Source organism: Pan paniscus, chromosome 15 (genome assembly GCF_029289425.2).
Source record: "Pan paniscus chromosome 15, NHGRI_mPanPan1-v2.0_pri, whole genome shotgun sequence".
NCBI lineage: Eukaryota > Metazoa > Chordata > Mammalia > Primates > Hominidae > Pan > Pan paniscus.
Window position 1 is genome coordinate 25,718,806 of NC_073264.2, and position 15,529 is coordinate 25,734,334.

General features: G+C 54.6%; 1 protein-coding gene across 7 annotated transcripts; it reads left to right on the plus strand.

Annotated features, from left to right (window-relative positions):
- The first annotated feature begins 3,205 nt into the window (after positions 1–3,205).
- NFATC4 (nuclear factor of activated T cells 4) lies at positions 3,206–14,279 on the plus strand. Of its 7 annotated transcripts, none has more exons than XM_034937356.3 (11): positions 3,206–3,441; positions 4,539–4,667; positions 5,725–6,820; positions 8,667–8,829; positions 9,399–9,598; positions 9,924–10,096; positions 10,555–10,695; positions 11,886–11,941; positions 12,201–12,327; positions 12,520–12,780; positions 13,861–14,279. In XM_034937356.3, the coding sequence occupies exons 1-11, from the start codon at positions 3,282–3,284 to the stop codon at positions 13,926–13,928; spliced, it is 2,574 nt and encodes an 857-aa protein (XP_034793247.1). In that variant the 5' UTR covers positions 3,206–3,281; the 3' UTR covers positions 13,929–14,279. The 7 variants fall into 7 exon arrangements, with proteins under 7 accessions (XP_034793247.1, XP_034793246.1, XP_054953381.1 ...); XM_034937355.3 differs by having other exon boundaries at positions 3,233–3,441; positions 12,520–13,101; XM_055097405.1 differs by lacking the exons at positions 3,206–3,441; positions 4,539–4,667 and adding exons at positions 5,090–5,383; positions 5,570–5,602 and having other exon boundaries at positions 12,520–13,101.
- Positions 14,280–15,529: the final 1,250 nt, after the last annotated feature.

Genomic DNA, 15,529 nt, shown 5'->3' on the forward strand with positions numbered 1-15,529 from the left:
CACCATGCCTGGCTAATTTTTTGGTATTTTTAGTGGAGACAAAGTTTCACCATGTTGGCCAGGCTGGTCTGGAACTCCTGGCCTCAAGTTGATCTGCCCGCTTTGGCCTCCCAAAGTGCTTTGATAAGGTCATTGACAACTTTGTAAAACTTAAGACTCAAAACAGAATTCGTAGTGTTATTTTTCATCCCTGTGATCGACCAATATAAGATACGTATTTCCTTTTTTAAAAACAAAAAGTGGGCTGGGCTCGGTGGCTCGCACCCATAATTCCAGCACTTTGGGAGGCCAAGGTGAGTGGATCACTTAAAGTCAGGAGTTTGAAACCAGCCTGGACAACATGGTGAAACCCTGTCTCTACTAAAAATACAAAAATTAGCCGGGTGTGGGGTTACAGATGCCTTCATCCCAGCTACTTGGGAGGCTAAGGCAGGAGAATCACTTGAACCTGGGAGGCAGAGGTTGCAGTGAGCCGAGATCATGCCACTGCACTCTAGCCTGGGCAACAAAGCCAGACTCCATCTCAAAAAAAAGAAACCCCAAAGTATATTAATATAACTGAAATTATTAACCCGTTGCTTTTCCCTTTCTTTACTGTGTGTGCATATGTGTATATATACACAATAAACTTTTTTTGTGTGTATATATATATATATATATACTGTGTATATATATACTCTATATATACACTGTGTATACATATATACTCTATATATACACTGTGTATATACTGTGTATACGTATATACTGTATGATGTGTATATATATATACTTTGTGTATATATACTTTATATACATGTATATCTGTGTATACATATATACAGATGTACAGATATATATGTATACATGTACATATATATCTGTACATGTATACATATATAGTATATATGTAGTATATCTGTACATATATACATATATAGTATATATAGTATATATGTAGTATATCTGTACATATATACATATATAGTATATATAGTATATCTGTGTATATGCTATATAGTATAGTATATAGTATATCTGTGTATATATAGTATATCTGTACATATATACATATATAGTATATATATAGTATATCTGTGTATATGCTATATAGTATAGTATATAGTATATCTGTGTATATGACCTCAGGCGATCCACCTGCCTGCCTTGGCCTCCCAAAGTGCTGGGATTACAGGGGTGAGCCACTGCGCCCGGCCTTTTAAAATTTATTTTTAGTAGAGACAAGGCTGGCCTCTTCTCTTCAATTACATTCTCTATGGCTATACAGATGGTCTCAGTAGGATAATATTCCAGTTGCTCAGAGTGGTGACCTGTTCTGTAGCACACCCTTGGATTGGCTTTTCTTCTTTCCAGTTTCACTTTTTCCATTCTTCTCTTTCTGTTCCTTCTGATTGCTTTTCACTATAAACTACCTACATCCTGTTCTTGTCTCAGGCTCTACTTACTGGAGGAGCCAAGCCTGGGACAGATTCCTGTGTAAAATGTGATGGAATGAATTAGCAAACTTGACAAGGACCCAGGAGGCCTGGGTTCCAGATCAACTCTGTTGCTAACCTGATTTGTAAAAGTCACTTTATCTACTGAAAAGGTGGGCATTTTCATCATCATTTTCAGATGGTACTATGGGAGAAGATCTTCCAACCATTTGTTAAGTGAGAAAAAAAAAAGCAAGAAAAATGCTTGTCACGCGCATAAAAAGAGCATGTGTGTGTGCGTACATGTTAATAAAGGCATACAAAATGGTGGACCATCAAGGTTTACTACATATTTTTGTATAGCTTGAATTGTTTACAAGAAGAATGCATATTAATTAGCTTTATTTAGACCTCTGGGGAAAAGAGAAGACTGCATCTTGTGTAATTAAAAAAAGAAATAAATAACATCCACCTCCAAGGAAGTTGAATGATGCTTGTTAAAGTGCAGAGCAGAAGCCACCAACCAAGGTAAGAAAGCCGGGTTGTGCTCCGGTATGTGCGCTAGGAGGCAGCGGAGCTGAGACCAAGGCCAGGCGGCTAGAGAAACCGCGAACCAAGGACGGGGGGCTGGGTCTTTCTGGTCGCCAGGGGGCAGAAGTGTAGGACAACTTAAATCCGCAACTACCCGCTGTTGCCCAGGCTCCAACGCCAGGCCGAACATTTCAGAAGTCATAAATTCCATCTCTCTGCCGCAGCCGAGACAGATTGGAGGGTTTTCAGAGTCAAGGGGATGCCCCCCCGCCCCCCGCCTCAGAGAAGCTTGGCACTCTGAACAATCTCAACCACTCGCCCCTCTGCTCCTCCCTTCCCTACCCCCCAACACCCATGGAGGGGAAATTGAGTCATGGGAGGAGAGGCCAGAGTCATCAGGGGAATGAGGGCCGACGCCAGCCCTCAGGGCCTTCCAGATGCTAGGAGGAGGAGGGTTCTCCAGGAAAACAAACGGGGGTGAGAGGGGAAGGCGGTTGGCTGGGCAGGAGCTGAGCCAGACACATGGAGAAACGCTGCCCAGGATCAAAGGAAATATGACATTTGAAAAGAATGTGTGCGTCTGCATGTGCTGTGCCTGCGGGGAGTGGGGCCGGGGAGGGGCAGAGTCTGGGGGAACAGGGGCTGGGCCTCGGGGTCTCTATCCCTGCTTTTCTCGCCTCCGCTTCCCACCTCCCTTGCCCTCTTAGGTACAGGCTGGTTGATGGGTCGAGGTGTTCCTCGTCCTCCCTCCCCGTGTGTTTCTCCTTCTTTTATTTCCGAGATGAAGCTGGAAGGGAAATGTAACCTGAGGAGACCAACCAAAGCAAAAAAAGAAAAAAAAAAGAAAAAAAAAAAAAAAGAAAGAAGAAAATCAAACCAGGCCGCTTCCCCGCTCGGCCTCGGAACATTCTTCTCTCCCCGCCGGCCTGGCCTCTTCTCCCCGCCCCTCCTGTGTTGCGGCCCTGGGCTCGGAGCCGGGGCAGCTCCGCACGTCACTGGGGTCCCCGGGGACTGGGGGGGTGGTCCCCTGGGCGGGCCCGAGGGAGGACCGAGGGGAGGGAGGGAAGCCGCCTCGGCCGCTGCGGAGCTCCGGCCCGTCGGGCCAGCCCTCCCTTCTTTCCCCAGTCCCGTAGAGCCTGTTTCTCATTAGAGTAACGGGCGCGGTCCCCGCCCGGCTTCTGAGTGTTTGTAAACGTCTGACCTGGGGCCGTCGCTTAACCGTTTAGTTGCTGGGATGGGGCGGCGTTGGGGGTGCGGCCCTGAACCGGAGGGATTTAGAGACTGGAGACGCTGCGGCCTCTAAGAGAGGTTGAAACTGTGTGTGGGGGGAAGAAAATGATAACCACCCTCCCATCTCTCCTACCCGCCAGCCTCGCCAGTATCTCCCACCGAGTCATGAATCTCCCATCTAACTCCCTCTCACACAACCCAGGCCTCTCCAAGACTGACTTTCCCGGAAACTCCAGTCCAGGTCTTCCTTCCTCCTCCAGCCCAGGTGACAGGTGTCCAGCCTGTTGGGGTGGGGGGGGCAAGGAGGGGGAAGAGGAGGGGAACCCACAAGGTCCGGAGGTTTCAGGCCCCTAGTAAACCTGGCAAGGATTTTTAGAAGAGCCGGAGTGGGATGCTATCGGGTCAGAGATTCATTCTAGACTACAGTTCTAGGGAGGAGGCTGCCAACTTCCCGTGGAGGCTAATTCACGGCCCCTCTGGGTGGCTGGGACAAGGGCAGCGGCAAAGCCTGGCCTGGATCTACGCCCATCAAGGGCTGTGGGCCTAGGGACAGTTCTCAAAGCCTCTTTGGCTCGGACTGCTCCCAGAGGCATCCAGGCTGGCTAAGCGTTCTTCATCTTTGGGGGTCCTGGAGGAATGGCTGATGGAGGCGCTGATTCGGCAGAGCAAAGACTTCCAGAAGGCCCGGGCAGAGTAGCCCCAGGCAAGGGAGGCGGAAGAATAGCCTTTTTCTCTTCCGAGCAACTCGGTGCCACTCTGCCCCCAGGACCCTCCTGGCCTCAGGCTTGGAGGGAAAGGGGAGGAGAAGTGGTTCTGCCTTGCTAGGTGCTATCTACGCAGTCTTCAGAATTTAAAAAAGGGTCTTCCGTGGGCTCTCTACCCTGGGGGCCCAGGATGTGGCCCCTTTAAGGCTCTCGGACCCAGAACCTTGAACTGAGACTAGGGGAGGTGGGGGCTGGGCTCCCTGCGGGAAATGATTGCCACAACGGCGGACCAATAGGCAACATTAGTATCACTCTTGAAGGACCGTTTTCCAATTCAGTTTTTTTTTTTTTTGAGGGGGAGGGACTGAAGAGAGCACAGAGGGAGGGAGGGTGGGGGAGGACGAGGGGCGCGTGGTTTTCCCATCTCATCCCTGGAGGAGGGGCTGGAGCATCCCCGGCAGCCAATCAGGGACAGGCTGGGGGGGGGACCGCTTTGAAGAAGTTTGGGGGAAAAAAGTTTGGAAAAGTTTCTATAATAACGAGGGGGCTTCTGGAGGGAGGCGGCAGCGACGGAGGAGGGGGCTTCTCAGAGAAAGGGAGGGAGGGAGCCACCCGGGTGAAGATACAGCAGCCTCCTGAGCTCCCCCCTCCCACCCAGGCCGGGACCTGGGGGCTCCTGCCGGATCCATGGGGGCGGCCAGCTGCGAGGATGAGGAGCTGGAATTTAAGCTGGTGTTCGGGGAGGAAAAGGAGGCCCCCCCGCTGGGCGCGGGGGGATTGGGGGAAGGTTAGTGCTGGGCTGGGAAGGGGTCTTGGGGTCAGTGAGAGGAGGGCCGGGGATCCTGAGTCTGGGGAATTTAAGGCAGCGAGCCTAGGGTGGGGGGTGAGGGAGTTAGAGGTCGAAGGGAGTCGGGGGGACTCGTTGGCCTGCGGAAGTGAGGCTGGGGGCCCGGGCACCACTTTCTCCTTTTTAGGTCGTGACTGGGGTGGGGGTGGGGGTGCTGTTGGCTGTGCGCCGCCTCCCGGCTGGGCCGCCTGTCACTGAACTGGGGGGCGGGCGGGAACTACGGCCCCAACAGCACCAGGCGCCGCCAGGGGAAGGGGAGGTTTGGCGCTGGAGCTGGCCCCTGGCGGACCGAGCTCTGGCCCGGCCGACTGGACGCCCGGGGCTGGGGGCGCTGTCAGGCCTCGCTGGGGCGCCCCTCCCCCTCCCCCGTCTGGCCGCAATGAGAGGCAGATGGCGGGGACCGAGCCGGGGGCGGCGGCCGCCGCTCGCACGAATCCGCGCTGCCCGCTGCCCCCCTTCCCCCGGCTGGGCCCAGCACGCATCACCCCCTCGGCTGCACCTCCGCCCCCAGATGGCGAGGAGAGAGGGAGGAGCCACCTCCCCTCCTCACCACAGCCCTGACGCCCCCCTCCCCTCTGGCCACGGTTGCGATGGCAACTGGGGCTCCTGCCAGCGCCGTTTGGGGGTTTGGGAACCGCTGCTAATTGGGTTCATGTGTGAGTCGCCCCCAGTCCAGCCCAGTGCCTCAAGAAACACGCCTCCAGGCCCAGCCCCAGCTCCAGCCCCTCTGGACCCACTCTCTCACCTTAAGACCCACTGGATCGGGTACCCTCGGTCCTAGGATCCAGGGGCCAGTGGGCAAAGGCCTGGCATGCCTGCTTCAATCTCCTCCATCTTCCCAGGTCCAACTCTGCTTTTGTCCTGTGGCTCAGAAGGTCTCTTTGCTGAGGGGCAGGGAGCATAGAAGGACTTGCGGCCTGGCCACTCAAGGAACATAGCCATCTCACCTGCTTCTCTCTTTCCCCCTCTCCCTCTGCTCCTCTTCCCATTTTGACAGAACTGGACTCAGAGGATGCCCCGCCATGCTGCCGTCTGGCCTTGGGAGAGCCCCCTCCCTATGGCGCTGCACCTATCGGTATTCCCCGACCTCCACCCCCTCGGCCTGGCATGCATTCGCCACCGCCGCGCCCAGCCCCCTCACCTGGCACCTGGGAGAGCCAGCCCGCCAGGTCGGTGAGGCTGGGAGGACCAGGAGGGGGTGCTGGGGGTGCTGGGGGTGGCCGTGTTCTCGAGTGTCCCAGCATCCGCATCACCTCCATCTCTCCCACGCCGGAGCCGCCAGCAGCGCTGGAGGACAACCCTGATGCCTGGGGGGACGGCTCTCCTAGAGATTACCCCCCACCAGAAGGCTTTGGGGGCTACAGAGAAGCAGGGGGCCAGGGTGGGGGGGCCTTCTTCAGCCCAAGCCCTGGCAGCAGCAGCCTGTCCTCGTGGAGCTTCTTCTCCGATGCCTCTGACGAGGCAGCCCTGTATGCAGCCTGCGACGAGGTGGAGTCTGAGCTAAATGAGGCGGCCTCCCGCTTTGGCCTGGGCTCCCCGCTGCCCTCGCCCCGGGCCTCCCCTCGGCCATGGACCCCCGAAGATCCCTGGAGCCTGTATGGTCCAAGCCCCGGAGGCCGAGGGCCAGAGGATAGCTGGCTACTCCTCAGTGCTCCTGGGCCCACCCCAGCCTCCCCGCGGCCTGCCTCTCCATGTGGCAAGCGGCGCTATTCCAGCTCGGGAACCCCATCTTCAGCCTCCCCAGCTCTGTCCCGCCGTGGCAGCCTGGGGGAAGAGGGGTCTGAGCCACCTCCACCACCCCCATTGCCTCTGGCCCGGGACCCGAGCTCCCCTGGTCCCTTTGACTATGTGGGGGCCCCACCAGCTGAGAGCATCCCTCAGAAGACACGGCGGACTTCCAGCGAGCAGGCAGTGGCTCTGCCTCGGTCTGAGGAGCCTGCCTCATGCAATGGGAAGCTGCCCTTGGGAGCAGAGGAGTCTGTGGCTCCTCCAGGAGGTTCCCGGAAGGAGGTGGCTGGCATGGACTACCTGGCAGTGCCCTCCCCACTCGCTTGGTCCAAGGCCCGGATTGGGGGACACAGCCCTATCTTCAGGTGAGGGTTGCGCCTGGCACTACCGCTCTCTCCAGCCATTCCAGTAGGGGAGCAGGAGGGTCAAGGGATGGATTTGAAGACACTAGTTTCCTGCCCTCTGAATTTCAAAAGAGTATCTGCAACCAGCTCAGCAGCTGCCAACTACCTGGTTTTAAAGAGAACTAGAAAAAAAAGTGCACCTCTGGATGATTTACAAGAGGGCAACAGTTCCCTGTGGGCCAATTAGAAAAAGCCCCTCCACCCTCCCACCCCTAGCTATTGTAGGAGGATCAACTAGGTTAAGGAGGTGTTCCTGTAGCCTATAGAGTGCTCCCAAGCCCCCGCTCTGCACTGGCATGTGGCTGAGTGTGGAACTCGGGCTGGATTTCAGCCTTCCACTCTGGCCCTTTCAATAGGTGCCAGACCTAAGCAGATTTCCACTCTGTTGCAGGAAATTCCCCTTCTCCATTCCTTAATTTCTAGAGCCTGACCTACTAGCTTAAAAGTATAGCTGCTAACTTGAATAAAATAGCATATATTTGCAAGTCAAATAATTCATATTAAAACTTGCAGTTCTATTCCTTCCACCCTCAGAGAATCTTGCCCATTTCAATAATCTTAAATCTTGAGATGTTAGACTGAGCTGGCTCTGTCCAGAAAAGTTTCTAGGGGAAAGAAACGTTAACACTGGTACCCCTGGGTTTCCCATAGGGCAAAGTTTCTCAACCTCAGCACTGTTAATTCAGCACTACTATTTTGAGCAGGATGATTCTTTGTTACGTGGGGGTGTACTGGACATTGTAGGATGGTTTAGCAGCATCCCTGGCCTCTACCCGTTAGATGCTAGTAGCACCCACTCCCCTAGTTGGGAAAACCAAAAATGTCTTCAGACGTTGCCAAATATCTGGGCAATTACTTGGGGGGCAATTACCAGTTGAGATCCACTGTCCTAGGGTATCAGGGAGCACAATACAGGATAAGTTGTCCCATCTGAAACTCTTAGCTCCCCGGAACTCCACCTATCAAGCCCCAACTAGTGGAAAGGGAGCTGGCTTGAGAGCAGAATGTGCTCAGTCCTAGGTCTGTCAGTAGCTGCTGGCTTCAGTTTCTTTCTCTCTCTCTCTTTTTTTTTTCTTTGAGACAGTGTCTTGCTCTGTCACCAAGACTGGAGTGCAGTGGTGTGATCTCACTCAGCCTTGACCTCCTGGGCTCAAGCGATCCTCCTGCCTCAGCAGGAGTAGCTGGGACTACAGGAGCACCAACACGCCCGGCTACTTTTTGTATTTTTTGTAGAGACGGGGTTTCACCATGTTGCCCAGGCTGGTCTCAAACTCCTGGGCTCAAGCCATCCTCACACCACCCCCCACCCCTGCCTTGGCCTCCCAAAGTGCTGGGATTATAGGTGTGAGCCAACGCGCCTCAATTTTTTAATTTGTAAAACAAAGGGTTCATATCTGAGGCCTTTTCTGGTCTGAAGCGGCACTTCTTTTTTCTTTCCATCCAGGTCTAGGGATTGAGATGGGCTTGAGAATCCTCTGTATCCAAGTGAAGCCTTTCCACCCCAACCCCTGCGCTCAGAGCTGGGAAGAAGGGAGTTTTAGGCTTGTTGTCATCTTTCACACCTCAAGGGGCTCTGTCCCCTACTTCCCCTTGCTTCTGGACTTTTGGATTTCTTCATTTCTTTGTCCTTTTTTTAGTTAAAAAAAAATTCTTTTTTCCCTTCTTTTCACAAGTGTTGATGTACTTCTTTATTTCTTCTGTGCTTTCCTTTCTCTCAGACCTGTACCCCCTCCTCCCTCACAGATCCAGTACAGGCCTGACTGGGGTCTGAGGCTGCACATGATCAATGCTCTTCTCTCCCACCCAGGACCTCTGCCCTACCCCCACTGGACTGGCCTCTGCCCAGCCAATATGAGCAGCTGGAGCTGAGGATCGAGGTACAGCCTAGAGCCCACCACCGGGCCCACTATGAGACAGAAGGCAGCCGTGGAGCTGTCAAAGCTGCCCCTGGCGGTCACCCTGTAGTCAAGGTAAAGGACAGACAGCAGGCCTGATATCCTTTCTCCTCTCCCAGATAGGTTCCAGCTATGCAGACACATGGCACTGCCCTTTCCCACACTCCCTCTCAGCTCTGACCCTGCAGGCAGCCTGGGGGAGGGGCTGGAGTTGGGGGAGGAGGGGTGCAAGGACCCGGATATACTTTCTACTCCTCTGTCCTTCCACCCCCACTCAGCTCATCCCATGGGACACCAGCCTCATGTCTACTCTGGAAAATGGTGGCCCGCCAGATATGGGGGAGGGTTTAGGCTGAGGCCAAAAGTCACTGGGAGTTAAGTTTTCTCTATATTGAGTTGGGCCAGTCTCTTTGGAGGCTCTTCTGCCTTTGCCCAGCCCACTTTGGGCTTTATTCCAAGAAAAACACTGTGAACTCCAGGCCATGTTTTCTCCACAACGGGTGCCCAGTTCCCCAAGGGATTCCCTTGCAGGATATCCTTTATCTTTCACCATTCCCATCCCATGGTAGACTGAAAATCTAGGGATGAATAAAGGATGAGAAGGTGGGGATTTCAATGAGGTGGCCGCTCTCTCCCTCTGCCAGCTCCTAGGCTACAGTGAGAAGCCACTGACCCTACAGATGTTCATCGGCACTGCAGATGAAAGGAACCTGCGGCCTCATGCCTTCTATCAGGTGCACCGTATCACAGGCAAGATGGTGGCCACGGCCAGCTATGAAGCTGTAGTCAGTGGCACCAAGGTGTTGGAGATGACTCTGCTGCCTGAGAACAACATGGCGGCCAAGTAAGTCCCATGCAACTTCCCCTCAGTCCGCAGGCTTTGTACTAGCTTTCTCCATTGGGCCTATGCTAGCCCACTTCTTCCTTTTCCCAGAAGAGGTAGACATTTTTCCTAGGAGCTGGCTTCAGGCCTACCCACCATCTGGAAGAGGACTTTTGGGGTTGGGGGGTACCCCAGAGAGGCCATCTCTGGGTTAGAAAATAGCCTCCTAGGCACTCATTGAAAGTCATTCAAGGCTTTGGATGGAGGGCGGGAACTTCCCTCTTTAGGGATGTATCACCATTTTGGCTTCAGCTAGGAGGGCTTGCCATCCATCCTTTGCCTCCAGCATTGACTGCGCGGGAATCCTGAAGCTTCGGAATTCAGACATTGAGCTTCGGAAGGGTGAGACGGACATCGGGCGCAAAAACACACGTGTACGGCTGGTGTTCCGGGTACACGTGCCCCAGGGCGGCGGGAAGGTCGTCTCAGTACAGGCAGCATCGGTGCCCATCGAGTGCTGTGAGCAAAGAGGCCCTGGGCCATCTCTCTGTCTCTTGCAACTCTTTTGTCTGTGTGTGTGTGTCTGTCTGCCCATTCCCTCTGCAGCGTCCTGTGCCCTGTCTGTCCTGGGTAGCTCTATAGAGGACTCAGCTTCTTTCTATTCTAGTTTGCCCCTGCCACAGACTCTGTCTCTGGGGTGGCCCAGAGAGACACTGGACCCTATCTATTCCTGGGGTGCCCTGTGCCCTTGTTTGGGAAACTCCCTGGTCTACCCTGTTTAACCCTCTCTCTGCTCTGGGAGTGGCCCCTTGCATGGTGTGTGTGACTCCATGGATATTACTGGTTTATTTGTGTGTCTACTGCTGAGGAGGGCTCCCTCAGAGCCCTGTGGCAGTTTTCCCAAAGAGGGTGGGGACAGAGGAGGCCACCCCTCCATGCCCAGCCCAGCCAGTCCTCTTCCTTGCACTGCTCTGCAGCCCAGCGCTCAGCCCAGGAGCTGCCCCAGGTGGAGGCCTACAGCCCCAGTGCCTGCTCTGTGAGAGGAGGCGAGGAACTGGTACTGACTGGCTCCAACTTCCTGCCAGACTCCAAGGTGGTGTTCATTGAGAGGGGTCCTGGTGAGTACCTGCTGGGGAGGGGAGGGCAGGCAGGGAGAGCTTGGGAGTGGCAGGTGAAACATCTCTCGCATTGTCACTAAACTAGCCAGTGGAGCCTCAGTTTTTTTATTTGTAAAATGGGACAGACAGACTACCCTTTCTATTATACTGTCTGCTTTCCATGTGGGATGGGTACGACAGCAATCTAAAATGTTGAGGATGCTGAACAAATGGAAGCAATGCACATTCTGTCTAATAAAGAGGAGTCTGCTTTGAGATAATTTACCCCCATGTAGATAGGGTATATGAGGAGAAGGGAAGAGGTGATTTACACCCTCACAGCTGCCCACTGGGCCCCTCTTGAGTTATGGGCAGTGATTAACAGAGCCTGTTAGATGCCCCGAGATGGAGCTGCAGGAGTGGAGGAAGGGAAGACTGAGGGTTTGAGTTGCCAGCACCAACCTGAGGCCTTTGCCCTCTCCAAACGCTGCTCACCAAGAGCCTCAGTCCCTATATTCTTTTTTTTTTGGTAGCAGGATCTCACTTTGTCACCCAGGGGAGTGCAGTGATGCAATCACGGCTCACTGCAGCCTCAACCTCCTGGGCTCAAGCAATCCTCCAAAAATATTCTGTGTAGAGACAGGTTCTCCCCATGTTGCCCAGGCTGGTCTCAAACTCCTGGACTTAAGTGATCCTTCCACCTTGGCCTCCCAAGGTGGGAGTGGTGGGTTCTGGGATTACAGGCATGAGCCACTGCCTCTGGCCCCTATATCCAAATTTAGCATCCTGGGACCATGTCAGAGCTTCTCCAGAGGTTCTAGGTCATGATACTTGGGGGTCTCATTGCCTTCTGTCGAGCTAGGACCCTTTCCTTCCTTTGGTCTTCCTTCTCAGCATTATCATGGGAAAGGATGTTTGGAGCTGGGTGGGAGGGCTCAAGAGTTGCTTCCGTTACTGACTCCCTCTGGTTTCCGGGCTGGCCCTGCCATTTCTCTTGGTCTCAGTTTGCTTCCCTATACCTTGAGGACAGTTTTAAACCCTACCTCTTCCACTCATATTAAGTTAACATGCAGTGGGCTCCTCTGTGTGTCAGACCTTCTAGGGCCTTCTGAATTTGGCCTTGGCTCTAACAGGAGGGGAAATGGCAGAGAACTAGGGCAGGGGACAGGGGCGCTGGAGTTGGGCTGCAGCTCTCTGTTCCCTCTGGACAGATGGGAAGCTGCAATGGGAGGAGGAGGCCACGGTGAACCGACTGCAGAGCAACGAGGTACCAGTGTCACTTGGATACCTCCTGGGGGGCGGGGGTGGGAGAAGGCAGGGGATTCTTAGCTGGGTCCTCTTGCTCAGGGGAGTGGACTTTTCTGGAGGAGGGAGACTGGCCATTCTGTAAGCAGGTGCATCTCTAGGGAATGAACTTTGCATCTTAGAAAATGGAGAAGGCTAGGAGGTGGAGTCTGGGCCCCTGGAAAGGCTGGGCTAAGCCCAGATGCCCGAGGGCTCCCTGCCTCATTTTTACTCTTCCCTAGGTGACGCTGACCCTGACTGTCCCCGAGTACAGCAACAAGAGGGTTTCCCGGCCAGTCCAGGTCTACTTTTATGTCTCCAATGGGCGGAGGAAACGCAGTCCTACCCAGAGTTTCAAGTTTCTGCCTGGTGCGCTCTGGGACAGCCCATGGTGGGGGTATAGGGATATGGGGAGCTGGAGCAGGGGCAGAGGGAAGCAGTACTCATCGTGAGGGGCCAAGGGGTGAATGGAATCCGGGAGAAGCAGGCAGCTGGAAGGTGTGCAGTGGGGAGACTACCAGACCTCTCACTAGCATGTCCTCCCACTTCCTGTCTTCCCAGTGATCTGCAAAGAGGAGCCCCTACCGGACTCATCTCTGCGGGGCTTCCCTTCAGCATCGGCACCCCCATTTGGCACTGACATGGACTTCTCACCACCCAGGCCCCCCTACCCCTCCTATCCCCATGAAGACCCTGCTTGCGAAACTCCTTACCTATCAGAAGGCTTCGGCTATGGCATGCCCCCTCTGTACCCCCAGACGGGGCCCCCACCATCCTACAGACCGGGCCTGCGGATGTTCCCTGAGACTAGGGGTACCACAGGTTGTGCCCAACCACCTCCAGTCTCCTTCCTTCCCCGCCCCTTCCCTAGTGACCCATATGGAGGGCGGGGCTCCTCTTTTCCCCTGGGGCTGCCATTCTCTCCGCCAGCCCCCTTTCGGCCTCCTCTTCCTGCATCCCCACCGCTTGAAGGCCCCTTCCCTTCCCAGAGTGATGTGCATCCCCTACCTGCTGAGGGATACAATAAGGTAGGGCCAGGCTATGGCCCTGGGGAGGGGGCTCCGGAGCAGGAGAAATCCAGGGGTGGCTACAGCAGCGGCTTCCGAGACAGTGTCCCTATCCAGGGTATCACGCTGGAGGAAGGTGGGTGTGGGACTGGGGGCTGTGAGTGTGAGTGTGTGCAAGAGATTGCTCTGCATGTTTGCTGAGGGCTGGAGCTGGGCTTTTCAGAGATCGGGCATCCCTGGTCTCTCAGGGCCAGTTGGAGGTTCCCAGGAGGCATGTTCTTGATGCCTGTGGCTGCCTGAATCCAATTAACTGAATTCTGAAGAGTGCATGGGGTAACTGTCTCAGCCTTTCTCCTGTCTCTGCCTCTGCCCTCTGCTCCAAATCATAAAATCTCAGAGCTAGAAGCACTTTCAAGATCATTCCATCCAGCTCATTCAATTTGCAAGTTCAGGCGCTGAGTTCCAGAGAGGGATGGTAGCTTGCTGAGGTCCCAGTCAGGCACACTTGCCATTGCCTCAGCTTTCCCCTAAACACGGTGTCTGTGGTCAGGGTTGGTGAGGAGGAGCTTTCCTGTTTTGCCTCTCCTTCCTCCCATTGGCTACACCCATCTCTGGCCCTGCTGATACCGATTCCCCTGACATTTCAGGCTAAGCCAGCAGGAAAGGGCTAGGACGGGTGCCTGGGAGCCCACATGGAGGGAGTTGGGCAAGATTTGATTCGGAGCAGGTGTCAAGACACGTTGGGGAAACTGAGGCCCAGTGGAACAGAAGCCAGTAGAGGAGGAATCTAGAGGCCTCCTAGATTAAGGCCTGCCTGGAATGGATTAGGGGTGGGTCTTTGGAAAAGGAGGGGACCCACCTCTAGCCCAGTCTCTCAACTGCCCCTCCTTTACAGTGAGTGAGATCATTGGCCGAGACCTGAGTGGCTTCCCTGCACCTCCTGGAGAAGAGCCTCCTGCCTGAACCACGTGAACTGTCATCACCTGGCAACCCCAGCCCCAGCCTCAGCCCTGCCCCCTTTCCCTCCTTCCTGGAGTGGTGGCTACAGAAGCTTGGGGCCAACCCTGGCTCCTCTTTCCCCAGCTTCTGTCTGTCTCACTGTCTTCCCTCCCCTCCCCCAGCTGAGGTGTGGCCCTCAGGCCTGGTGCTGCCTTGGAGGGCTGGGGGAAGGAGTGTGTGGAGGAGGGAGGAGGGTGAAGACTGAGGCTAGGTGCCAGAATGGACTGGAGTGAAGGCGTGTCTAGAGTGTGGGCTGGCTGTTGTGCTGGAAAGCTGGGGACAGGTTGATGGTAATAAACTGCTCAATGACCAGTGCTTCAGGCTCCAGAGCTCTTTGGAGAGATGGGTTGGGGCAGCTTACTCCAGCCCTGGCCCAAGGAGGCCCAGAAGTTGGAAAGAGATGGAATGTGGCTGGGAACATTGCATCCCAAAGAGCTTCTCAGTGGAGGAGGCTGGGGAAGGCATGAGGGGGCTCAGAGGCTCCTTGACTGGGACCAGGATTGGGGGCCAGGGCTTGAGTAGGCCTCTCCACTCTCCTCCTTGGGGGTCCAGATTCCTTAGGAGCTTTGGGATGAGGCCCAGGAGGCTGCATTTTTCCAGCTCCTTAGTCTTGCCACCACACAGATGATTCTGATTCATAGCCAAGATGAGGACACACTGATGTAGCTGATCTCTCTCATTTACAGAGGAGGATTCTAAGGTTCAGAGAGGGAAAGGGGCTTGTCTGAGGTCACGAAGATAATCAGCAGCACGTTGAACGCTGCACTCCTGGGCTCCTGTCCCCAGCCCCCATTCAGACATGCTGACTCAGGAGGTCCAGGCCTCTAAGGCTTCTCTCCCTGGAGTGAGGATGGAGGTGAGGGAGAGCTGGCACAAACCCTCCCTCTGGATCCTCCACTCCTGGAGATTATGAAGATATTCTGGAAAGATTTGTGCTTCAGAGGTAGACTGCAGAAAGCAAACAGTCTACCCAGCAGCTCTGAATGTCACCTGCCCTGGGGCTCACAGCACTATATGAGTTCCTGGCCTATCCTGCAAATATACCCATGCTGGCCTTCTAAATAGCTGGTACATCCATCACCACTGACGGGCCTGGCCTGGAAACCTGGTTTGTCCCCTGTCTTGATGGCCTACGAGAGGCCAAGTTCCACTGGGCTGGGAAAAGTCACTTTGTCTGTCTTGTTCCCCTGGAGCCTGACACACCGTAGGTACTGAGTACAAATAGCTTGATTTGGCTAGGCTTGGCTGCAGGGGGACGTGCCTAAAAGACATTCCGGGCATTTGCACTTGGGAAACTTGCCTCACCTTCAGGCTTGTGGGGCCTCTCTATGCCCAATGAGTCCAGGCAGTCCTAGCAAGTACTCAGGAGAGCAGGGGTGGGCGTGACAGAGGCTGGCTCTGGATTGGGGGACAACAGAACCAGAGTAACTCCTCGCCTGTTGCTGCTTTGCAATGAATTTCCTTTACCTTTCTGGAATACAAGCTGCTGTGAACCAAACTGATATCAAGTGATTAGCTCACCGGGCCTTGGTTGCTTTTCAAAGATCCCCTTCAGCCCCCTGCCA